General features: G+C 38.5%; 1 protein-coding gene across 1 annotated transcript in view; it reads left to right on the forward strand.

Moving 5' to 3' along the window:
* Positions 1–25,770, forward strand: part of cacna1ia (calcium voltage-gated channel subunit alpha1 Ia) — a 163,981-nt gene that overhangs the window by 56,735 nt on the left and 81,476 nt on the right. The window contains exons 4-7 of the mRNA XM_059537517.1: positions 14,633–14,730; positions 18,344–18,503; positions 24,228–24,570; positions 25,371–25,463. Of these exons, the coding sequence (XP_059393500.1) occupies positions 14,633–14,730; positions 18,344–18,503; positions 24,228–24,570; positions 25,371–25,463 (694 nt within the window). The remainder of the gene's footprint in view (positions 1–14,632; positions 14,731–18,343; positions 18,504–24,227; positions 24,571–25,370; positions 25,464–25,770) is intronic.

Consider the following 25,770-nt stretch of genomic DNA (forward strand, 5'->3'; position numbering starts at 1 on the left):
TGTGCGATAAGCAGCTGGAGAATCACAACACAGGAACCGCTGGCACAATCACAACTCGTTACGTATTTCTGAAGGAGGGACTTATAGAACAAGGAAGTCATCAGCCCGTTTTTATGACAGTGAAAACAGCGGTATACAGATAGGTGAATTGTGTGAAAAATACTTTGTTTTTTTACACACGAAACATGAACATAAGTTATATTGCACACTGTAAACACAATCAAAGCTTCAAAAAGGCACAAAAAATGGGACCTTTAAGCATTGGCTTCATACCCAAGTCCCATGATGAGTATGGCAACACTGTTTTGTCACCGTACCTTCAGTCCTTGGGAGGACATCTGTTTTCTATGGGCAGGTGTGCCCTTAGAGGAGCTGTCCATACGCATTATCGTTACAACAGATGTTTCCAATTCAGGCTGGGGCGCCGTGTGCAACTGGCATGCAGCATCAGGGGTCTTGTCAGGGCCTCGGCTGCATTGGCATATCAATTGCCTGAAGTCGTTGGCATTGCTTTTGGCCTTGAGGTTTTGACCTTTGATCCAAGGGAAGCACATGTTTGTCTGGATGGACAACACAGCGTCAGTTGCATACGTCAACCACCAGGGTGGTGCTTGCTCCAATCTCATGTCACAACTCACATCTCTTACTTTGGAGCCAGCACAAACTCAGGGCTCTGCATCCCACTCATATCCCAGATCCCAGGCACAGACTCCCCTTGTCACAGATACACTGGCTGACAGTTGGACCAGAAGCCTACTCAAGTATGCATTTCCCCCAGTGAGCCTCATTACACAGACACTGTGCAGAGTCAGGGAAGATGGAGAAAAGCTCCTGCTTGTGAAAAGCTACCTGGTTCTCAGAGCTCGTGCTCATGTCATCAATTCCTCCCTGGCGAATTCTCCTGAGGAAGGGCCTTCATGTTTGGTCCCTGGACATGACCAGGAGGATCTCAGAGACCTTTCACCAGCAATGGTGATTACCATTATTCAGGGCAGAGCCCCCTCGACAAGGTGGCTGTACAACATGAAGTGGCAGGTTTTCATGAATTGGTGTTTTTCACAAATGAAGGACCCTTGGAGATGTGGCATTGGATATGAGCTCTCCGTCCTCTAAGGAGGCCTGGGCAGGCACCTGTCTGCTTCTACATTTAAAGTGTATGTGGCTGCGATGGCGGCTAACCAGGACACCGTGGGAGGAAGAACGATCTGGTTATTAGGTTCCTCAGAGGTGCCCAGAGGTTGAACCCTCTCTTTCATAGGGATCCGCTTGACTTCTGTCAAGAGGGTGAGGGATCTCCAAGCCCTCTCTGTGAACAAATCATGCCTTGAATTCGGGCCGGCAGAGTCTCAAGTTGTCCTGAGACCTCGGCCTGGATATGTGCCCAAGGTTCCCACCAGTCCTTTCAGGGACCAGGTAATATCATTACAAGTTAACCCCCAAAACCCCAACCTGTCTCTGTTGTGCACAGTGTGAGCCCTACGTACATGCTTAGATCACACTCAAAGTTTCAGATGTTCTGAACAACTCTTTATCTGCTTTGGAGGACAGCAGAAGGGAAATGCTGTCTCCAGACACTGGATTGTGTATGCGATCCTAATGGCCTATTAGGACAGAGGCTTACCTTGCCCACTAGGAGTGAGGGCTCACCCTACCAGGGACATGGCTGCACCAGTAACCCTGGTGAACTGAGGTCTGAACGTCAGTTCTTTGACTCAGGAGACTGGCAGTGTGTAGAGCTTACTACCAGCGCTATTCCCCTCCAGGGTAATTATACACTTAATCAGTCCAACTCAGGTTCCTTTCATGAACTCTGGAGTACCCTTCCATCACGTAAGCTCTTTTTCTTAGCGAAGTTCGAGGAACTTGCTATTACAACTCGTTATGAGGTAAGTTCCCTCGAGTGAACTCTTGTATTGATTAGTGCTCCACATGTAGTGGCCCCTCTTGAGGCCCCATGTGTGTATTCTCCACTGTATTGCCCCTCAGGATCAGTGTTCCCCTGGAAAGACATTCTGTCGATAAGTTCTGAGTCTTGCTAGATCTCACTTTACCCGGAGCCCACCCCAGTACCTTCCCTTCCCTTCCCTCTGTAAGTCCATAGGTGGGGATCTTCATATGTTACCTCCCCATCGGGTAGGATGTGTCCTTCATGCCACAACTACGAATTGCCTCTCGCTTCTCGACCTCTCAGAACAGAACGAGTGAGCAGATGCCATTTTTCCTATTTATACCCAGATGTTCGGGTTGTGGTCAGCTATGCAAATTCTGCCCAACCAGTTTCATTGGCCTTTTCTCAAAGATGTCAGAGGTGTTTAGGCTCCCAAGAGTGACCCCTAGTGTTGTAAACTCGACACAACGTTTCCTCAGTTACCATACGTAACAGAGATATTTCTCATTATCAGAATAAATGGTATTATGTTCATCAATGCTGCATTTATTTGCTCAAAAACACAGTAAAACAATAAATTGTGAAACATTATGATGATTTAAAATAACCGTTTAACACAATTTGTTTCTGTGGTAGCAAAGCTGAAATTTCTGTCACATAATCATTCAGAAATCATTCTAACATGCTGCTTTGGTGCTCAAGAAACTATTTATCAATGTTTGAAACTGTTGTACTTCCTAATATGTTTGTGAAAACCACAGAGATTAGTTCATTAACGGAAAAAAAAGCATTCATTTGAAATATTTTGTAACAAGTTTAAACATCTTTACTGACACTTTTGATCAATTTAATGTATCCTTGCTGAATGAAAGCAGTAATTTATTTCAAACAAAAATCTTGTATTTTGTAATTCATCACTCTAGTGTGCTGTTTTCAAGGACATGAGTGAGAGTTGTTGATTGGGTGAAATTACTGCATCAGAAATCGATTTAAATAAATGGAAACCAAGTGTTTCTACAATAGAATGGAAGGAAAAGAATGTTGTGCATACGTTTTTTGGGAATATGCTGTTACAGTAATATTCCACCTTTGAAACTTTAACAGAATAAAGACAAAAAAAAGTGTTGTGTAGCCAGAACTGTATTACTTTTAACGTTTAACTTTTTACTTTTAACAGAATTAAATGAGTCGACTAATGATTTTTAACTTAACAGTCAAGAAAAGCCGACTTACTAAGCTATAAGACACCTGCGTTTGTTTGTCTTTCCCAGTTGTGACAGTTCTGGGGACAATCATAGAGAAATATTCTCAGAGTAAGACCTAATGGCAAATTTATTTAAAAATTTAAATCCAGATGGGATGTTTAACAAACGTAAAGTCATTTGCACTACTTGAATGGTAGAATTTAAAAACCACTGGAGCTCAACAAGTATGAAATATCACCCACAAGCGACTACACCGCCATTAGTGCACATTTTAATGAGAACCTGTGACTTCCAGGCGATGAGGACATGTTAAACAAAGTAAAATCAAAATGTTTCTAAGTATCCCCTCGGGTACACACACACCTGGTTGGTAAACACTGGATTAGAAACCCTGTTACATCAAGTCCTCTCCTGTGTGTGTTTTCTGTATGGTGGGATGTTTGTGTGATATTTTCTAGACGACTCTTGGCTAATCCCTCTGTTGTGTTTTGGGTGAAGCCAGTGAGGCTATCACTAAATACACACCCATCTTACATGCCTCTTTTTCTCCATCCCCCAACCCAGCCTCACTGTTTCTATTCTCACCAGCTTAGATTGCCTCACTGCCTTTTTTAGTTGCTATCTCTGTCTTTTTCTCTCTTCCGTCTCCACACCCACAGAAGAGTCATAATTTTTGCAGTCTCATTTCACAAGATGCACAAAACAGCACACATTCACACACACACACACACACACACACATACACACCCCACACATTAACACTCTAGAAGGCTGACGGTACATGAAAGTGAGAGAGATGAAGAAAGAGCAGGAGAAAGAGGCTGCAGCAAAGCAGTGAACAATTAGAGAGAGGCTGCCCGTCGGCAGGTAGCTAATTACTCTCACAGACACACACTCTGATTGATGTGTGTAGAAACATTGAGATCTCTCTCTCTCTCTCTCTCTCTCTCTTGTCTTCCATCTGAGCCTCTGTTCAGGATTTGCCTCTGTTTATTTATGTCTCTCCCCACAATTCCTAACATATGCTGTGGTTTTTTTTATTTTCTATTTCCATCCCTTTATCACATTGGCATGTTCCCTCACTGTTTGGCATAGCTTGGTTGATTTGTAATTCAGTTATTCTGTTGAAGTTATACTAGACTCACCTGGGGGGCCTGATATACAGTAATGACTATATTCATTACAAAAGCAAAATAATGAATCCCCTCTCCATCTATCTATGTAGCTATCTAGATATCTAGCTGTCTATTGTTCTATTTCTTTATTTTTTTCTATCATTCCATCATTCATTATGTCTATTTATCTATCATTATACTGGGGGTAGGTGATATACCGGTAGATACAATTAACTGGTTTGAAATTTGTCAACCGTGGTTACAAAAACGTATTGTTTGCATGTGTTTTTAAGCATTGCGTTTTAAAAACAAATAATTTTAAGCCTTTGAAATGCAATCAGCAGTGATAGAGAACTCATTTTGCTGTATGCACATGATGTCTTTGAGACTGTTTCTGAGGTTGGTCAGATAGGAGCACACACGTTAAGACGGTATTTAACCAAGTATTTAACCAAGTAATTTTTTTTTTACTTTATAGTGTAATTACACTCACTTTTTTGTGTCAAAATCCCTGTCTTTGCAAGTATCCTCATAAAAACAGTAATTTAAGTCTTAAGTGAAAGCAAACAGTTCAGAAAGTAAACGTGTAACAGTATATAGAATAGCTCTTAAAGTGACAGCGGTCTAATATTCCTGCTGTCATTCATATTAATTAAACAACAAAAGAGAGAAAATCTCTCACTGCTCTTGACTAAATCAACTTTGTAATTTAAATAAGAAGAAATATATATTAAATTTTCACAGTAAATAATATGCAGCGTTTTATACATTTGTTTACTTTATGTACAGTGTGTAGCACTATATCTATCTACTGTAGTTTTTTGCTCCGTTACTTGTAACTTGTTTCTTATTTAATCGTGTTTAATCAAGTAATCGAGTGTTTACTTGTCTTCAGTGAGATTGAGTTTTTTTATTTTATTTAGGCAAGTATTTGTTTTTTTTGCGATATTGATGCTTATGACAAGACTTGCGAGCTCTGGGGTTGGAGCCGACACTGGAGCGAGCTCTGGGGCTGGAGCCCATCCTGGGCTTAACTGTGCATCAGGAGCCCATCCTGGGCTTAACTGGGGAACAGGCACTGGAGCATTGAAAGCCCCCTCAGGGCTGGACGAGGAAACCAAGGATGAAGGAGAGCTGGATGGGACCACTGTAGATGTCGGAGAGAGGAGAGGGGACAGTTCATCCTCCAGTTCAGATTCCCAGTCCAGCGCTCTTCAGCTCTGTCGCTCTATGAGGCGATTGCTTGTCACTCATGGTGGGCTCTGGCTCTCCATCAGCGGTGGGTTCGGGCATGCGCTCCATGCATCCCAGAGATGGTAGACCTGAGGTGACCTGTTTCTCACCAGAGTCTGCTCCACGAATGCGCGAATTCCTCCCGAGCACCATCTTCGATTGACAACGCTCTGCACTTGGTGTTCAGGCTAGCGTTACAGAATGGGCAGAATGCGCGTAGTCCGTGTAGCTGTGTAGGAACAGTCTCATATGGTCCTCAAGAGAACATCTTTCCAGCTCCAGAAGGAGGAGGAGGAATTCAGGGCTAAGGAGGGGATCCATGAACAACTCTCCGGAAACAAAAAGGACTGAGGAAAACCGGAAAATAAACGGAGGGGAGACACGCAATTTAAACTACGCTGCCCGGAAGGAACACGGAGCCGAGGATAAGTGAAAGAAGTCTCTTTATTAATCCTACACAGGATATATCCAACATGAAACACTTAGGAAGACATACGTATGTTACTGGTAGACCTGACAAACATAGACTGAAAAGACTAGGACTTTTATACATAGGTTAATAGGAGAAACACAGGTGCATGGAATAACTAAATTAACAGGGACACGGAACACATGTAGAGGGAAAACTAACACACCTGGCGGGAGACAAAAACTGGGTCACAGGGGAAAAAACACACATAAAGAGTCCAGGGGTGTGACACCTATACTATCTCACTACGGTTCTGACTGTTCTATCATTCTGTCCGTATGTGTCGTCTCTAATTTTCAGTTAGCATTTATTGGTCTTATACCCTGCTATGGTTTCATGTAATGCAAACTATACAAAAGATGAGCAAATTTGTCTTCGGGTATGTGTCTTTCTGTCCAGGAGGGACTGCTTCTGAAAGAATATTTGATGCAGAAAGACCACCTGCAGGTTTAATCCTTCCAGGTGGAAAGGAAATTGATGAGATCATCTCTCTGTGGTTTATGTATGTGTGTAAACTTGCATGTCTGTCTGTGGTGGTTAATTTGTCTAAATGTGGCTAGTTCAGTTCTGCATGTCCTGTCGTGTCCCTCTGTTAAAGACATTCTGTAGGCATCATGATGCCTTTGAGGGTCTGACCCTTTTGCCATTAAAGTGTGTTTGTGTAAATTTGGTTAATGTCTGTGTGTTTGTAGAGGGGAGAGATCCTGCTCTCTTAGGTATTCTCACTCTGTATGACATTTCAATCACCAGTTTGACATTTCAACTGATTCTACAAAAAAAAAAGGAAAAAAGAGCTGCATATATTTTTGGATCATCCAACCTGGTCAGTCTGACTTCTGCAAGAACGTTTGCCTTGAGTGCAAGTGTGTGCTTGTGCCTCTGAGCATGTGTGTGTGTATTCACACAAAGCCTGACTTTATGCATCTAAATGGAGCATTTATTTTGTTAGTAATCAGTACACCATGAAGAACAATACTTAGAGTGCAACAATGTTGTCCGATTATACACACTTCTCAATGGCTTCACTCAGAAACAAAATAACTCAACGTGTAGTGTTCTTCCCTTAGTTTTCCAATCCCCTCTCTGATCCTCCATTCTAATCAGCTCTCTTTGCATGAATGAATAATGTATGTATGCTAATGAGAGGGCCAGCTGCTGTATGTGATTAGCAGGTGTTTATTGAGTGACGGACGGAGCACTGCAGACTCTGCCTCCCTCAGCAGGCCCAGGCGTGAATAAGTAAAGATGTTGTGGAAATTCAAAATGAAAGAGAAGAAATTTCTGCTAGATTGAAATTGAATGAAATGTTGAGAAAGAGTTGATGCAGTCAGGGATATCGCTGTTACAGCAGTATCGCTCCAAGTAATGCCATTGAAACCATTTTTAATGGCGTTGTTGTGTTTAGCATGGCATATACTGTAGTAGATATTCCCATGTATCCTGAGGTACTCGACCTGAACTTGTTTGTGGAGCAGAGCTTGCGGCTCATGCTTAACATTGCCATGTATTATTTGAGTTCAGTGCAAGAGGCTGCTCGCATAGGATGCTAGATGAAGTGCAATAGAGTGGAACAGAACACAGGCATTTCAAGACTCATTTCTCAAAGATGAACTACTTATATATTTACATTTATGCATTTTGTAGATGCTTTTATCCAAAGCGACAAAGTGCATTCAAAGTTTTTTTAATCAACATCTCTGGAAAGCAAACCTGTGACTTTTAATGACTTTTATTCCATTTAATGTTCATCTTGGCCACAATTTCTCACATAATGAGGGTCAGTGATGCCTAAATGGCACAAATATGTCATTAAAGTTGTCCATATGACTTGTATGTTGAGCCTGTCCTCCAACAAAAAACGACCATATAGGTCGTTTGTGCAAGCACCTTATTACGACCTATATTTACGTTTTAAAGTTAAGCGTCCTCTAGCGGGGGTAAAAATAATGACAGTATCGCATTGCGTCTGTCGTCATGAAATGACATATAACGTCATTACCAATCAAAACGCACTTTTATTTAAATGCAATGTGTGGGCTTTTTACACTGATCTCACAGTATTTCCTACATATTTTACTAGGTGGCTTATTCGTTCAAATGACCACACCTAACCCCACCCCTAAACCTAACCCTCACAGAAATCATTCTAAATTATGATTTATTGAGCATATAAATTTTCGTGCACGTCCGTTCCCTGGGATCGAACCCATGATAGCATGATTACATATCAAGGTATAACGCAATAATCTACCAACTGAGCTACACGAAACGCAAACCAGAGTGCAAATAAAAGAGTACAAAACATTAATATGAAAACGACCTTTTGCCGATAGGGGCACAATTGTAGTATACGCTCTGATGGGTCGTATTTCTGGGATTTGGACAAACGATCTATACGAGCGTATTGGTTGGAAGACAGGTTGTGTATGTTATATTCTGGGTGTTCTAATTGTATGTGTGTAACGACTGGGTGAAGGAGTGGCAGGAAGCAAGTGCGAGGTTAACACAATTTAATGGAGACAATGATACAAGACTATACTGAGACACAAATATGACGCTGGGAGGAATACACAGTCCAGGATGGTGGCGATGGGTGAAGTATCCGGAAGGCAGAGGTGAGTTGGCAGCAGTAGAGGGTGACATAGGAACTGCGGGGAAGCGAGCCGAAGGTAAGTGGTGTTGCTTGGTGGTGGGTTGCGTAGAGTGGACGGGGTTCCGGGGAGACACGGACATCCAAAACAGAAACACACAAGCATGAAACAACGCCCTCACAAACACAAGACGCTAGACAAGCCAATATATAGGGATGAGTAATGAGTGACAGCTGTTGCTGATGACAATTAGCGGAGACGCCCACAAACTAATCAGTGCTGACGCGTAACACACAGACTTCACCCAAGTGCAAAACCCTGAGATCACGGTTTACCAACCGTGACAATGTGATACCTTTATATGTTTTTTTTATATATATATTAATAATACTACTGTAGTTTGATTGCATGTGTGAGTTAACATCAACAAAACATATATACAGTAGGTATCAATTTATAACTGAACTAGCTGAACTGAACATGATTATCTAGTTAGTCGCATTTATTATATTACATTTTACATTATTTACACTATTTTACATTAACGTTTTTGGTCTTGATCATTGTTGTTATTGTTAAAACTAAAACTGTCATTTTGGTCATTTAAAATAAATCTGAAATAAAATAGAAATATTAGATGAAAACAAACTTCAGTGTAAATTAAAAATGTTTCCTTGGCAATTAAATGAAACTGAATAAATGACTAAAACTAACCTAACTTATAGAAAAAACAACAACAACAAAAACATCACAATAAAAATGACATCACATAACACAATTACTAAAACTTAAACTGAAATTAAAAAATAAAAATGGAAAATCTAAAAAAAATAAAATAAATTCAAGATCTTAATAAATAGCGCAAACATCTAAAGGTCTCCTGAAAACTTTTGACAGTAATGAAGAGAAAAGGTTGTGAGAAAGGGAGATACTAGAGGGAAAAAAAGAGAATGAAAGAGGTTGAGTAAAAGGAAAGAGGGAGAACGAGTCAGTGATGAGTACACATCAAACTTAGGAGTTTTCCTGAAGCCATGCTGGTCTGAAGCTTTTCAATAATTCATGATGGACATGCAGGAAGGCAGAGAAATCTAGTGAGAGAGAAAAAGTGGGATGAGCTGTGTGTATCTTAACATAGACATAGGCTGTGTCCAAAAATGCATTTCAGGCGGTACATGGAGGCAGGAATGCATCAAGGCCCCTCTGAATCCAATGTTTGCATAAAATCCACATCTACTGAGATGAAGGCAGCATATATCTATTATTTGCCACCTATGATATCCCACAATCCTGTGTATGTTGTCTAATGATTTGTAGAAAGAAAAAAAAACAGCATCTGATGTATTGGTTAAAAGCAGTAAATGAGTTCACAAATGTGTACCTTTTCAATTATAATTCTGTTTTAAGGAGAAATGACCATTGCAGTCTTTAAATATTCACTCTATCTCTTTGGTTTATCTCTTTCTATATTTGTTTTTCAGTAGCTCAATAGATATGATATTATTGTGTCTTAGAAGGTCTTCATGCTAGTTCTGTCTGATTGGTCATGGACTTACTGGGCAGTAAGACACCTGCCTTCAGTTTTGAACAGTTCACACTTGTTGAGATTGTTATTGTGAGGGTTTCTTCTTGTTAGCATGTTTCTGAAAGAAATGGGTGATGGGTAGTATAGTACTGATGACTATAATATTGAGGACCCAAAATCTTAAGTTCATGGGGCGATCTGAAGGGTAGCCTAGTGGAAGGCACTTAAACTCTTGCTTATGCTATGGTAACTGTACTAGAAGACAGTACATATAAAAAGTGTAAGCTAGGAATAACTTGGAGTATAGTAAACTCTTTGCATTCAGTGGATAAAAACAGATTGACATTTCAGGTCAAGGCTATGAATGTGTCACACAACTTTACCACATCACTGAATGTGAAAAAAAGTGTTTGGGCAGAAATCATAAACCGTTCCAGCAATGGACATTGGTACACTATTCTTAATAGCTCCCTCCATCATCCTTTTTTTATTTAGTATTGTAGAATTTTTGCGACATCAGACAATAGATGATAAATTCCTCTGGTTCCACAAGAAAATGTATAAAATGCATCCCATCTGCTGAAGTATTATGAAAGTCATAAAAACACAAGGTATGCATTCTGCAGCTGCCAATTGATCCTGAATGGTTGTGATTTTCTTGCATCATGCAGCATTTTTAGTTTTTCTGTGGACATAAACCATTACTTGTCACTGAAATCTTGTCTCATTGTGCATTGCTATGATATGGTATATATGTTATATTTGTTAAGAGAAAACATCTGCCTGTTTTTATGAGGATTTGTATGGGTGTTATAAAACATTATGCTCTGGAATTTATGATTGTTAGGGAGTCTGTCCTGAGCAACATGCGTGAGCCACACAAGCAGCCGCAGTGGTGCGCGTGGTAGCATCCCACTACTTTTCAAAGGGCTGACACCACTGTCAGTCAGACAGTTATTGACATAATGGGATTGTCAAGCTCTACAACACCACTGCAGTCGATTGTTCTGACAGTCTGTGTTCTCATCCTCTTCCGTTTCCTCTCTCTTGTTTCTGGACCATTTCCAGCTCCGAATCACTCTATTCCCTTAAGCCAAGTTTATTTAGATAAATCCATGCCGCTGGGGGTAACAAATATCCCATAAGCCCTTTGTACAACTTTTATTAACATGCAATCTCATTGGTACAGTATCAATGATTGGTTACTTTTCTAATCAAGGCACAGCATGTCCACACCTGCCTGTCGAAATGCATTGCTTGCAACCAGATGTTTAGTCTCTACTGAATATTTTAATTAGCTCTATGTTTCTACTCGCGGGTGGGCTTGATACAAAAAGTCTGAATTTCACTACATTGTTAATTTTTAAGGTTGTTTTTGGATTAAGTGCTATAAATACAGTCAATATTGTGTTGTCATATTCGTAGATTTTAGGCCACTTAACTTGGACTAGAATACCATCTAATTTTAACACACACACACAAAATTATTTGTTAGAAAAGTATAAAAAAATGAAAACAAATATAGACTTTAACATTTTTTTTAAACATTTAAAAACCAACTATGTACAAACCTGAGCTCCTAAAATTATTTTTATAATTTTCTAAAATTATCACAATGGAAATGAGTTGTAACACAACGGAAACAAGCCGTGACGCAATGGAAACGAGCAGCAACACAATGGAAATGAGTCGATTTAAGTTCTTTTAACTTCCCAACACTGGTTCTGAAGGCCCCCAGAACCAGGGTTGGAACCACTGAATTACCGTATTTTCCGCACTATAAGGCGCACCAGATTATAAGGTGCACCTTCAATGAATGGACTATTTTAGAACTGTTTTCATATATAGGGCGAAGGTCATAACTTACGAAGCTCAACAAAGTCAAGCCACAAATTCCTGACATAATTGGTTTATTTGAAACAATCATATTCTTTCTAGATTAAAAATAGAATATATATATATATATATATATATATATATATATATATATTTTTTTTTTTTTTATGAAACATTATTTCATTGTAAATTTTATGTGTAATTTTTTTTCAGCAGTACTTCCATTATTGTTGATGAAATAAAAACTTAAATTTAAAAAAAATTAACAATAATTTTGTAATTAATGACATTAGTATTTCACCTGTCCAATCAAACAAAAACATCACAGTTTGAACGGTTCAGTTACACAACTGTCTGCTTAAATCTGTATTGCAAAATCAGCACGGAAACGGCATTTACAGATTCCATATGGGCCCGCCGATGATTGTCGTTAAAGTAAACTCTACTAAACGGTATAATTGCGTGTATGTGGGCAGGGTTTTGGCAGCGGAGTGGCTCTGGAGAGCTATGGAGTATTTCTCGCTGTGTGGTTATGTAGACATGTTGAATGTGTGACTACCCGTGCTGCTGCTGCAGCTGCTGCTATGAGATGCTGTCAGTATATTCTCAGTGGCCAATGTGACTCATTCGTCCCGTTCTGTGACTCAGCTCTTACCGCAGATGCCTCCCGTTGAAAAACATCTCATAGAGACAGAGGTTAAAGGGATGCTGACGAGATTGGTGACATCGCAGGAGTGTCTGTTTAAAGATGGCCCTCGCTTGGGTGGGAAGGATAAAGTGGCTGTGTGTGTCTGCTTTTGGTAGTACAACAGCATCTAGATTTGTTCTCTGTGATAAACCGTGAAGATTAAAGGGGAGATCAACAGCAGATAATGTGTGCTTCTGTCTGGGAAAAGAAACCCTCTGGCCTCTATTTTCAAACAGACAGTCCCACAGGGCCGTTTGATGCAGAGAGCAATCGGTAACTATCCCAAACAGAGCTGCTCTCACACAGACGAGAGAGATGAACCCCCACCACTTCAGTTCTTGACATAGTACACATGGTCAGATCAAGATGAACAGCATTGTGCTTTGGGTTGGGTTGCATTAGAATGGCCTGTTCTCCTTCTGTGTGTTTGTCAGAGAGATGAATAAAGGTCTCTGTAGTGTGTATGGCTAGTCTAGTTTTAAACTACTGCTTGCCTACAGTGGATGTTACCTGTTGCTGAGGATGAAAGCGAGACCAAAACCTTTTAGATTGCTAATGAGTCACAGGACAAGACAAAAATATGGGATGAATTGACATGCTGATGCACAATTAAAAAAAATACTTTTTTATGTTTTGAAATAAGTCTCTTATGCTCAGTAAAGCTGCATTTATTTGATTGAAAAATAGGGGAAAAACTGTAAAATTGTGAAGTGTTATTATAATTATACTGTAATAACGTTTACTCTTATAACTGTTTGAATTAAAATGTAATTTATTCATGTGATGACAGCTGAATTTTCATCAGTCATTATTCCAATTTGTTGATTGGTTACTTAAGAAATGTTTCTTATTTAATGTTAAAAACAGTTGTCTACTTACTATTTTTTTGTGTGTGTAAACAATACTACATTTTATCAAGATTCTTTAATAAGAAAGTTAAAAAGTAGCATTTATTTGAAATACAAATTACATTATAAATGTTACAAATGTTACTGTCACTTTTAATTTATTTAATGCTTCCTTGGTGTATGAAAGTATTTGTTTCATTTAAAAAGCACCCCAAATTATATTAACCTTTATGGATTACATTTATATATATATATATATATATATATATATATATATATGAGATAATACAATCATATATATATATATATATATATATATATATATATATATATATATATATATATATATATATATATGAGATAATACAAATTTGTCAATGTCTATTAGTGCTTTACACAATAGAGATTACTTTCCAAAACAGGAAAGTAACAAACAATGATTTAAACTCCAAAAACGAGGCACATCCAAATTTTGCTGTAAAGCAGCTGTAAGAAGACATTATTCAGCTCCAGTCAGTTCAATGATGGTTCAGTTCAGTTCAATAACTCTATCAATTTTGCAGAATTCAAGAATTAAGAACAAATTCAATTCATAAACCAGACTGTCGGTGGACCAGTCCTTCTCTGGTCTAAATGCACAAACACAATGCAGTTTTTATCAGGAAGCATCACGTTGGCATTAGGTAGGAAGGAAACTGCCTTTCACTGGGTTAAGCTTTAACAAAAAAGGATATATATATATATATATATATATATATATATATATATATATATATATATAATTTTATATTATATATATAATTTTTTTTTTTCAGGGGGGTATTTAAATAGACGTTAGAAATGGTTATGATTATAATGTTTTTGGTATGAGAAATGCCTAACATATAAAAATGTAATACTACAATATTATAGACGATGACCCCTTGTACATAATAAAGTGAGTGGAAGAAAACAGTGTTGTCGTTGAGATCAGCTCATTTAAAGCAAGAAGTCAAGACCAAATTCAGAAGAGGGTCACGTTTTGAGTCGAGTCTGAGTCAAAGACTAAATTTTAATGGTATTGGTCTTGTGGACTGGAGAACATGTGGACTCAGTCTTGACTCGACCTTGACCCTCTTCTGGTCTCTGTCTGGACTCTGCTTTAATGAGCTGGTCTAAACTACAGAAACAACACTCAGAGTTTATTTATACCCAGTGACTGTGACACTAATTTTCTCTGTTTGTTTCTTCTTCTCAGGATGGTTGAATACTCCCTTGATCTCCAGAACATCAACTTCTCCGCCATCAGAACAGTGCGTGTACTCAGACCTCTCAAAGCCATCAACAGAGTACCCAGTGAGTACACACACACACAAACACACTTTCCCCCAAAAGTCTCTGTTTTGCAAACCTCAGGTGTTACACATGATCTGATTAATTGTGTGTCGGATTTTACTGGTTGTGTTATTGCCAAGCCTAAAAAGCACCCTCAAGTGTCGGCTCCAACCCCTGCCCTATCAAACCCACGGTAGTGTGCATGTGTAGCTTTGTATTTGGTGTGCAGGTCTTCCAGAACAGCAAAGCTGGAATGAATCAAAGAGGATTTCAGAGCCATTACTTTTCTGCCACAACCATTAGCAGACCCAGATTAATCTCTCTTGTAATTGGGTAGAAAAACAGTTGTCCTTGAACAAACGCCATAATTCATATTCCTCTGTCTCACATTCACACCCCTCCCAAACATCGTGGCCTTTATTTGAGCTTCTATAAGAAGCCCAGGATTTATCAATATTTCAGTGCCCATGGCAATGGTGTAGCGCATAAAATATGAATGCTAACTGAATTAGCTTGCACTTGATTTCGCTGCTCGAAGTCTTAATGAAGAGATAGTGAGTTTTCGAAGGGAGGGTTTCAGGAAGTGTTTGTAGAATGGAGGTCTTTGTGTGTTAACTCATGTGCATATGAGGGGAAAAACTGATTTTGAAGACTCACACAAATCCAATGCATATGATGCACTGTTACACACTCTCCCTCCTGCATGGAGGCATACAGAATTAAATTAGCATCAATTTAACTGTGCATGTAGCATGCCAAATTGTACCAAGGCTTTATGCAAGATTTTATTAAAGGGATAGTTCACTAAAAATAAACATGCAGTCATCATTTACTCATTCTGATGTCATTCCAGACCTGTAGTTTTTTTTTTCTGTAATGTTTGTAAAATCACCATCTGCTTTTGTTGGAAAAGAGCAGTCTGGACATTTTGCATGGTTCCCATGGTTATCAAAAACCTGGAAATTTCAGGGAATTGTACAAATTCAGTGCCAAGAAAATTTCTGAATTTCCTATTTCTTAACCTATTAGAAAATTATTATTATTTTATTTTATGATTTCAAAATTTTCACATTTGAGGAACTTTGTAACACTGAGAAAAAGAAAAACAATATGGATAGAGAAAGAAAGAGAGGTTTCTGTCTTTATAAACGCATGGAAAATGATGTTAAAATAACATCCCTCTTGGAAACTAAGCTTGCATGTGACCTTTGCATCATACGTTTTAAATCATCCTCTTCTCTCCTCTTTATTTCATTTTATAAAAATGTTTGTTTGTTTTTTAAACTGTGATTCCTTTCATTTCTCTGTAAGTGGCCCAAGACACAATTCTGCTTTCATTCCAGAGGTCCAGATATTCACAGCACCAGTGGCTTCACCGGTCCACATGAAGTTTATAACATTTGTGTTTTACCACACGACTCGATGTGTTAATATGTTCCATCAGTGTTGTGCTAGTTCCCCGTTGTGTTTCTCTAAACCACAAACACTGTAGTAATCACATGCTGCTTTTCTCCTATCAGAACGGACACACACCCTTCATTCAATCCCAGCAGTGCTTCACTAGCAGACACATGAACACACTCTCACTCACAAACGATCCCACTGGTGTGGAAGAAAAAGCACAAATTAAGTTTTATGAAGACAAGCTTTCAAGAGTTGCTAGATGGTCACAGTGACACAAATTGTTATCTACAAATAAATGAAGAATAAATGACTGCATGACCTAAAATTAACAATCATTAAAATTGGCAATGTCTAACTTGCGTAACATGACAATTTTTGACTGATCAGTGAGAATCAGGGGCGTGTCTAGAGCATTTTCAGTGGGGGGGCCATGCTGGGGCACTGCCTCCAAATGGGGTGACCGCCAGTGACCAAAAAAAAAGCTAAATTCTACAGTATATTACGTAAATCCTATTGATTTTATGCATTTTTTTTTTACTTGAATAAAGTTACTAGTAAACAAGTGCAGTAATAAAGCACATTTTTGATTAATTAAATTTTTTTTTCATCCCTGTATATATCCATTAAGTCAAATTTGAGAATAAATATTTCAAATTGTGAATGAAATGCACAGAATGCATCCATGTCATTTCACATGTAAATGACTAAGTTAGGCCTGACAATTTAACTAACTATTTAACTGACTTACTCTCATGCATTAAGTAACATGTCACCAGATAATTATTATTATGGAACATTCTGTGCATATTGTCATTAAGTGCAATCTTGCTATGTGGTCACTGTCACAAAATAAACTTATACAAAATATGCAAATCACCATGACTGTTTATTGTTTGATATCGCCCAGCGTATTTTACTTTTATTGTGTTTTATTAAACACTGAACATTCGATTGAAATCAACCACGACCAACGCGAGCAGAGCCTGACGGGGTAAAAACATTGATCTGAGAAAACCATACAAACATATTAAACTATACATAAAGGTTACCTACCAGCTCTTTGTTTGGTGTCTTGTGATGTGTAGTTCTTGCACGATTCGAATCTTTAATGTGACTAGGGAAGAACGAGTTGTCTCTATGACGGCGACATCACTTTTGATTTTTTTTTTTACAGTGGATTCTAATCTTTAAAAATTACCTTGTTGTATGATTTATGTCTTTTGAGTTCACCCTTCAGATTAGACTATAGAACTGTAGTGTTACTTGTTTAGGATTCAAAATGTTATTTGCTTTTAATTTATATCATTATGTCCTTTTTGAGCAAGCATCGTATACATATATTAGACCAATTTGTCAAGTCTGCCTAGGAAAAGCAATTATTATACCAGCAAACTCAAGATTGGATTAAAAATTAAAATAGGCTATAAATACTTAGATTATTATATAGCCTAGTGGTTGTTTACTGGTAGACAGTCAAAAAGACAAATTAATCAATATTTTATTTATAACAAGGTTTTATTTATTTATTAAATAATAACACACCACAGATCCTGAAGAAACAGTAACAAAAACACAGTGACAGAAATAGCGCATGGATCTGTCACGTGATTAAGGAATGATTTGAACCCGAAGACTTGTCAGACAAGAGGTGAGTTAATCACAGACTGAAGACCCTGGTAAAGAATTAATTAATCTTTTCTGTATCTTTATAGCATTTTAGTTTTGTATTGTTTGTAGTGTGATGAACGTTTGCGTAGGTACTAGATGTGTTGTGGAAGTAACATGTAACATTTTAATTGTATTTTGCTAAAATGAACGAAATGACTCGAAAAAGTCAGTATAATGATCCAAATTTCCCATCACTAGTGTCTCGACTTCCCACACTTGATAAAGTAAAAGTCCAAGTCCGCGACAAGTGTTGTTTCTCTGACGACGCTGCACTTCATTGAATCGCGAACTTCAGTAGAGTCTATAAAATGATTGGCCATAAAATGAACCAAACACAAGACATCTTATAGGGGGGGCATCTGGGGTGGCCAATCGAATTTCAGGGAGGGGGGGGGGGGGGCGTTATTTGCTTAATAATAGTAGTAAGTTGTGTCAGAGGTAGAAAAAAGTTATTATATTTCACGAAAGGATTTATTTATTTATTTATTTTAGTAAGGAATATCTCCGTGCACATTATTCTTTCGCATGATAATCCCTTTTCTGTGTTCTTGTGTTTGTGTAGGTATGCGTATCCTGGTGAACCTGCTGCTGGACACTCTGCCCATGCTGGGAAATGTGCTTCTGCTCTGTTTTTTTGTCTTCTTCATTTTTGGTATCATTGGCGTGCAGCTGTGGGCTGGACTATTAAGAAATCGCTGTTACCCAGAGGAGAACTTCACCCTGTGAGTAAAGAGGAGGGCTGGTGAACTAAAGGGAGTGAGAGAGATAAAAGACTGAATGTACTGAATGTTTTCAGCTTTCATTTAATTGAAGACAAAAGCAACAAATATAAAATGTGGGTTTATTTGGATCTCAGTTTAGGTTTACAAGGATAAAGAGATTGAATTCAGGAGGCCGGTCTTCTGAAAGATGTATTTTGGAGTGCCTGATCAGTCCATCATTGGATTGGACTTGTATTTCAAATGTCCTTTCTCCTGAAGAAGGGATACTTGATGTAACCAATGGATATTATAGCCGATAAAGTTTTAAAATGTAAACATTGGCATCAGCTGATGTAAAAAAAATTAATTTATGCCGATATGCCTTGCCAATAAGACAAATAATTCACATGTGCTCAAAATGTGCTAGCTTTTATTTATATATATATATGTGTGTGTGTGTGTGTGTGTGTGTGATTTTTACAGCTCTTTTGCGTTAGGCCATTTATTAATATTAAATAAATAAATATACAGCAGAGTCCAGAGCATTGATCATAACATTATAACAGGCACCTTCCTATTAGAGACCTGCATGATCACGGGACCCATCGCAGCATGGTGCCGTGCCGGAGTGCGTTTGGGGGGAGACCCCCAAAGCCTGATTCGTTTGACTAGTGTTATTGTAGGGTTTAGCAGTCCCTTGCTCGGTTGGAAGAGGTGGGCAAGAGTGCGGTTCAGTTATATATAGATCAGTGAGTGTGAGCGCTAACCGCACCGGAGCACAGATCTTCTGATATGTGCTGCATGATTCCGTGAATATTTCTGAGCAGCAAAAGCAATAGATCTTTGTAGCAATGTATTGTGAGAGGACCGTGTGTTACCGCATCCCATACGACCCAGAATAATAAACCACAAAGTAAACAAAATGATTCACTCCACTGTGTTGTATGAGAGAGCTTTTTTGCTGTCTTCACGTGCTATCAAAAACTTCCTATTTCTAACTTATAAAGTCATGATTACGAGCCCGTTGCATTCTTTTCTGTAAAAAATAACAGTGGACAGTGGTTTGTTTTGATGATGCTAAGCTTAAATAATTTGATTGGGAGCATCCCCTCCTGTGACCCATAATTTGTCTGTATGTGTATTTTATATATATATATAGATTTGGCATTGTTTCAAGACAAAAAAAAAGGAAATATACATTGGTATTGCATCGGCTATCTACAAAACTGATTTGAAAAATAGCGGATATTGGCAAAAATTGTGTCCTTGTTGTATATTCTCAAAATGTTTGTTTTTAAGATGTAAACTGGTCTTACTTTCACTCATCTTCTCACTCGTATTCTGTTTAATCTCTCCTCTCATCTTCTTGTTTTACTGTCTACCTGCCACTAAAATGCAAATGTGGTTCCACCCAGTCTATGGCTCCAGTTGATTAAAACTCAGATTGGCGTCCGTATTCATGAGTGGGTGTCTGCCTGAGGTTACCGTGCCAACCGTGGTCTGCCTGCCTCTCATTGCTGTGTGATTGGATTTGAAAGGACTCACGGTGCATGGCAGCGTGCGAGACTCACTGTGCGTTTGTTTGTACATGTGTGTGTGTGGGATAAAGAAGTGCGTGTCTAAGTTTAAACGTCAGCTGAGGCCTGATTGTCGTTTATTGTCTTGCAGCGAGTATATTTAGAGGCTGGCACTATAGTCAAAAGATGATGAAGTGTCTTGAAAGGAGAGCCTATCATAGTCTCCTGAGAGAGCGCCTGGCTTTCTTCTGCTTTGTACATTCTCTTACAGTCTTCTTAAAATGTAAACCTTTCTTTTCTTTTGGTGGGGATGAATTACTTAAAATGTTTTTATAGGGTTTGAAAGAACAAATGCTACACAGTTATAGTTTAGTTTAGCGTATAAGGGGTGTCTCTTTATTTGAGAAATTTCTTTAGCATTTGCAGACATAAATAACTGTGAATGTTAGATCACAAGTTAGTCGGAACACGTATTTTCACTGGTTTCAGAGGTTGCGTAACCAAAACAATGTAACCATTGCAACAGTTGGCTGCTCAAACACTCTTCGAACATCGAAACTTTAATACTGTCAAAATGTATTGGTTCAAAGTTTTACATACAAGTGTACCAAAGAAACATATTTAAAGCTGCTATTAGCAATTTTGTTAACTTAAACCATGCAACATTTTAAGAAAACCCTGAACACCCTAAATGATTCAGTTTAACCCATTCAAATAGTGCCAATATGCTTTTAATGTAGCTAATGTCTGCAGCTCCGTGTAATCTACACACTCATTAAACTTGGGGTGATGCACTGACAAATAACAGTCATTGCGACACTGTGAAGTGATGGAGCCATGTGCTTTTAAAAAACATTTTAATAGGTTAATAGGAAGTTCAGAAAGCTCTTGGTTTTCATCAGAAATGTCTTAATTTGTGTTCTGCTGATGAACAAAGGTTATTAATTTTCAGATGTGAATGTTGCATTCAAAAATGAATGAGAGCTTGCAGTCAATTGGAGGGGCAGAGAATACTGTAAGCAAAATAAATTTTTGCAAAAAAATCTGGCATACATCACCAGAACCAGGTGTTGATTTCACCAGAAAATCTTATGATATGAGGTCAAAAAACTATGTAAAAATGAAAGGGAAGACAATTTAGAGTCATTTTCACAGCATCTGCTGAGGTTTGACCAGTGTAGGGCAAGTTATTATGTAAATGTAATCAAATTACTCCTTTTAAAAGTAATCATGTTACTGTTCTGATTACTTTATTTCAAAAGTAATTAGTAATTAGGTACATTACTCGTTACATTACTTTTTCCTCCATGAAATTGATGAAATCCCAGCATACACACTCCCGATAAATATTTGTTATTAAAGCATCTACATTCACAGAACACTGTTATTTTTAACTAAAGCAAGCGACTGCTGAATATATGGTTTGGCATGGCAGAATGCCAGCATAGAGTGCTGCATTTATAATCTCTGAAAAGACATCTCAGTTCACCACAATCTCGCAAATCTCTGTTATAACACAATAAATATATATGCATAATGAATCTTTCATAATGTCTACAATTCGTGTGTTATAAAGCGAGGATTCGTGAACACGCAATTAATTTCAGCACTGCATTGCACAGCACTACAAACACGTGTTATAACCTAATTTGAAACTCTTCATACGCTTGCACCGTTTATATCGTTTTTATTTGATATAAGTTCATATTGCTTTTGTGCAATAGATTTACATTTACATTTATGTATTTAGCAGACAAATAGATGAATAACAATTTATTTTTCAGATATTTTATGTTTAGATATTTCTATTTTGCGGGAAACCTGTGAATCATTTTATTTGCTTGCAGCAGCATCTTGTCCAGCGCCACACTCTGTTGCGTCGGGTCTCATGCGAGCAGGTCTCTAATCAACTGAATGCACAAGACTCGACAGTGCATGAGCTACATCCTTTTTACAATCTCTAGATTATAAAACACTGCATTTTGTCAGCGATGTAATGTGGCAGTAACGTATAGAGACCTTGGATTGTAACTATACTCTAATTACTATTTAGAAAAGTATAACAAGTTAAATTACTCCATTACTAATAAAGTAATCAAATTACAGTAACGCGTTACTGCCCAGCACTGGGTTTGAATTGCACAAGTGGAAGAAATTCTTTAAAAAGTCAACCCTCAAAGTCACACTTCTCTTTGGGGCTCGTTTTATGCTCTATTCCTTAACATCCGCCCACCTGCGACGAACCACAAACAGCTGGTCAGTCATTGGTCAATTATCTCCATGTGCGAGAGCAGTCTTATTGTCAGTGGAATGGCATTTTGTGCCACAGTGGGTTGTTAGCGGTGTGCCACATGGGCTGTGTTTCTCAGTGCGCTGCCACGCTGTGCCCGAGCCCTGGCATTGGCACAAACATTATTCACACTCCAGCACTCCTTGCAGAGCCCTGACAGACTTACTGATTCTCTGCCGCTCTGAACTCCCCCCCACCCCCCCAACCCCAACCAGTTGTCGCCATACTGCTGAGCTCTTGAAGAAAAGCAGTGCCACGTGGTCCAGCTTGACTGTCGTGTTGAAAATACAGACTTGACTTTTACAGGAGAGATCTCAGTATGTGCCACACAAAGCCCACGGGGGAATCTGTGAAGGTTTGATGCATTGGCTCAATTTGCCATATCACATATATTGATTCATTTTGTGCATTGGAAATGTGCACACGCATATCCTCGCACGAGTGTCACCACGGTGGTCTGCCAAGACAAATTGCTTTTTCTGGTGTAGCCTGATATGCCATTGCTCATTACTGCTATCGAATGGCTCAGATCTTTTGGATGTCGTGTTGTTGAAGGGCAAAGGAAAAATGTCCTCCGCGAAAGCAGAAACATTCTTGGCCTTTTATCGAGCTGCGAGTCTGTGGAGGAGTCCTCTGTCCAAATGGGGAGAATTACACCCTGGGGATGATGAACAAATCCTTTCTTGGTGCCCAATACCTCCAACATGGCTGTCATGGGAGCTTTGTGCATGTGCACATTTAGAATAACTGTCTAGACCACAAAGCGGCATTGATTGGTCAGTGTGGCTTGCTTGTAATAATGGCATTGCATGTTGGTTCTTATTTGCGTATACATTTATCTGTGAGAGAAACAGGGAAAGGGAGAAAAAAGGAGCGAGAGAGGGGGGAAAGGTAGTGTAAATAGCCATTTTGACCCTGTTATGTGTATGAGAGGGTGAGTGGCTGATGGAAACAGCTATTTCTGGGCAGTGAAACACTGTGATTAAGGGGCAGCCTGCCCTCAATGGGTCACTCACTGATAAATGGGCTTTACACACATGTACGCCCACACTACTGACGCTAAGTTGGTCCTTTATAGAATGAATCCACTCTGGTTACTCCTCAGATCTCTTTAGGACTGCAGAGATGTTTCAGCTATGCTGTAAGAACACTTTAATAGATTCAAAATGATTTTATGATTCAATTATTATTATTTCTATATATTATTTTTCTTATACGCACAGGCCTCACAGCATTTTGTTCATGTGAAATATGGATTTAATTCTGGGAGTGCACAAAAAATATGATATTTAGGCAAAAAAAAAAAAAAAACTCTGTTCTCTTAGTGTTTCCTTCTGGAGCATCAGTGAACGTTTGAACTTTTTGTAATACTGTACTGTAGTTGCGAATGAGTCCCCACAGTGTGAAACGATGGCTCTCAAAATCATACAGTCACTGTTGGAAAGGGTTCAAATATGCAAAAGATGCTGGAAAACCATCAAATTTGTGGGACTATTAGAATTTTTCTGAAGAACAGAAGAGAGTGTTCAGGACAAATAAGGGACTCATGAACTAATATCACTAAACAAAGAAACAAAAACAAACAAACTGTGGATCATCCCGATAACAACACACTATTCAGAATCAAGCGAATGTAAACTTTTGAACAGGGTCATTTTTATAAATTCAACTATTATTTTCTTTTGTGGACTATATGTAAATGTCTTTTGTGTGAAATACATATCTTATTCTGGTCATTACTAAATAAACAATTACATGCATTTTGTATGATCCCTCTTATTTTGGTAAAATAATTAACATTTTGCAGATACTGCAAAGTGTATGTAAAATTTTGACCACAACTTTAATAAAAATGAATTTTCTTTCAATGCACATTCATTCATTTCTTAACATTGACATTTTCAAAAACCTTGAATTCTCCTTCCATCTTGTCCTCAGCACATCTGGCATCACCCTCCCTGCCCCATATTATCGGCCTGAGGAGGATGACGAGCGGCCCTTCATCTGCTCACTGGCTCAGGATAACGGCATCATGTCCTGCAGGGATGTGCCCACTCGGAGAGAAGGCGGACGGGAGTGCTGTCTAGATAAAGAGGATGCACTGCACCGCCAGGCCCTGGGCTTGAGCGCGGAGCCACTGGTCAACGGTAGTGCCTCCGCCATGGGGCTCTGTGTGAACTGGAACCAGTACTACACCCGCTGTCATACAGGACACACCAACCCACATAAAGGAGCCATCAATTTTGACAACATAGGTTATGCATGGATCGTCATATTTCAGGTAAGAGATTGAGTCAAGTGGTATTTGTTGAAATTACACATCTGATTCTGATCATAAATCAACAGTGCTTACTACAGGTGTAAATGCGATTCAAAGCATTTTGTTATCCAATCACTCAAACCACAGTTAGGGGAAGTTAAAGATGCATGTGACAGCATTGCATGTGTAGTGTGTTGCAAATGCTAATCCATCCTGATGCGTCTTGGACAACAGCGAAGGGCCGCCTACACATCTGTCAGTCATCCACTTTGGTAAAACAAAGGTTTAAATAAATTATTTGCAAATGAGGTAAGAAAAATCAGCTTGTTTTCACTTTGAATTAATTAGAATTTTTCTTAACCACTGGCAAATAGTTTTAAGCATTTACATTTATTTATTTAGCAAAGTGTTCACCCAAAGCAACCTGACATTGTCTGCAATTTTAGTATGAGCTTGATCAGTACAAAAGCTACAGAAGGAATGAAATCCAAAAAAGAGCAATAGAGAAGTGTGTGTGTGTGTATATATATATATATATATATATATATATATATATATTTTTTTTTTTTTTTTTTGTGCTTGTGTAGATATGAGTGTATACATTTCATTATAATTGCTAAAGATTTCTTGTTCTCTGAATGCCTCTAAATCTTATACAAATATACATTTTATGTATTCTCCCTTCGAAATCTGATTACAAATAGCAGACACGTTACTTCATCGTAAACAGCATTTGTCTCAACTGATGACTTGTGATGGATCATCTGAGACAAATCTTTCCCAGGTGCATAAAGAGCTTGATTGTGGTCTGGTTTGTGCAGGTGATCACGCTGGAGGGCTGGGTGGAGATCATGTACTACGTCATGGACGCTCATTCCTTCTACAACTTCATCTACTTCATATTCCTCATCATTGTAAGTTTTTATAACTTGCCATACATGTGTTCAGAGATAAAGCATTTGTCCTAATTATTGAGAACTTGTAGTCTTTGGTTTTATATGGCATATGTAATCTGGGAGGACCTGAAGTTTGGTGACCTTTAACAGAACCAGAGGGTGAACTGGATGTTTGGTCTCACTGGTAAGAACAAAAAGGTCATGTCTTTCCCCATGACACAAAAACACAGCTTAACCCATCACAACAATTACACTTTAAGCACAATGCTTACTAATTAGGGATGCACTGATATTAAAGGAGTCATGAACTGTGAAATCAAAAATG

This window comes from Carassius carassius, chromosome 1, assembly GCF_963082965.1.
Source record: "Carassius carassius chromosome 1, fCarCar2.1, whole genome shotgun sequence".
NCBI lineage: Eukaryota > Metazoa > Chordata > Actinopteri > Cypriniformes > Cyprinidae > Carassius > Carassius carassius.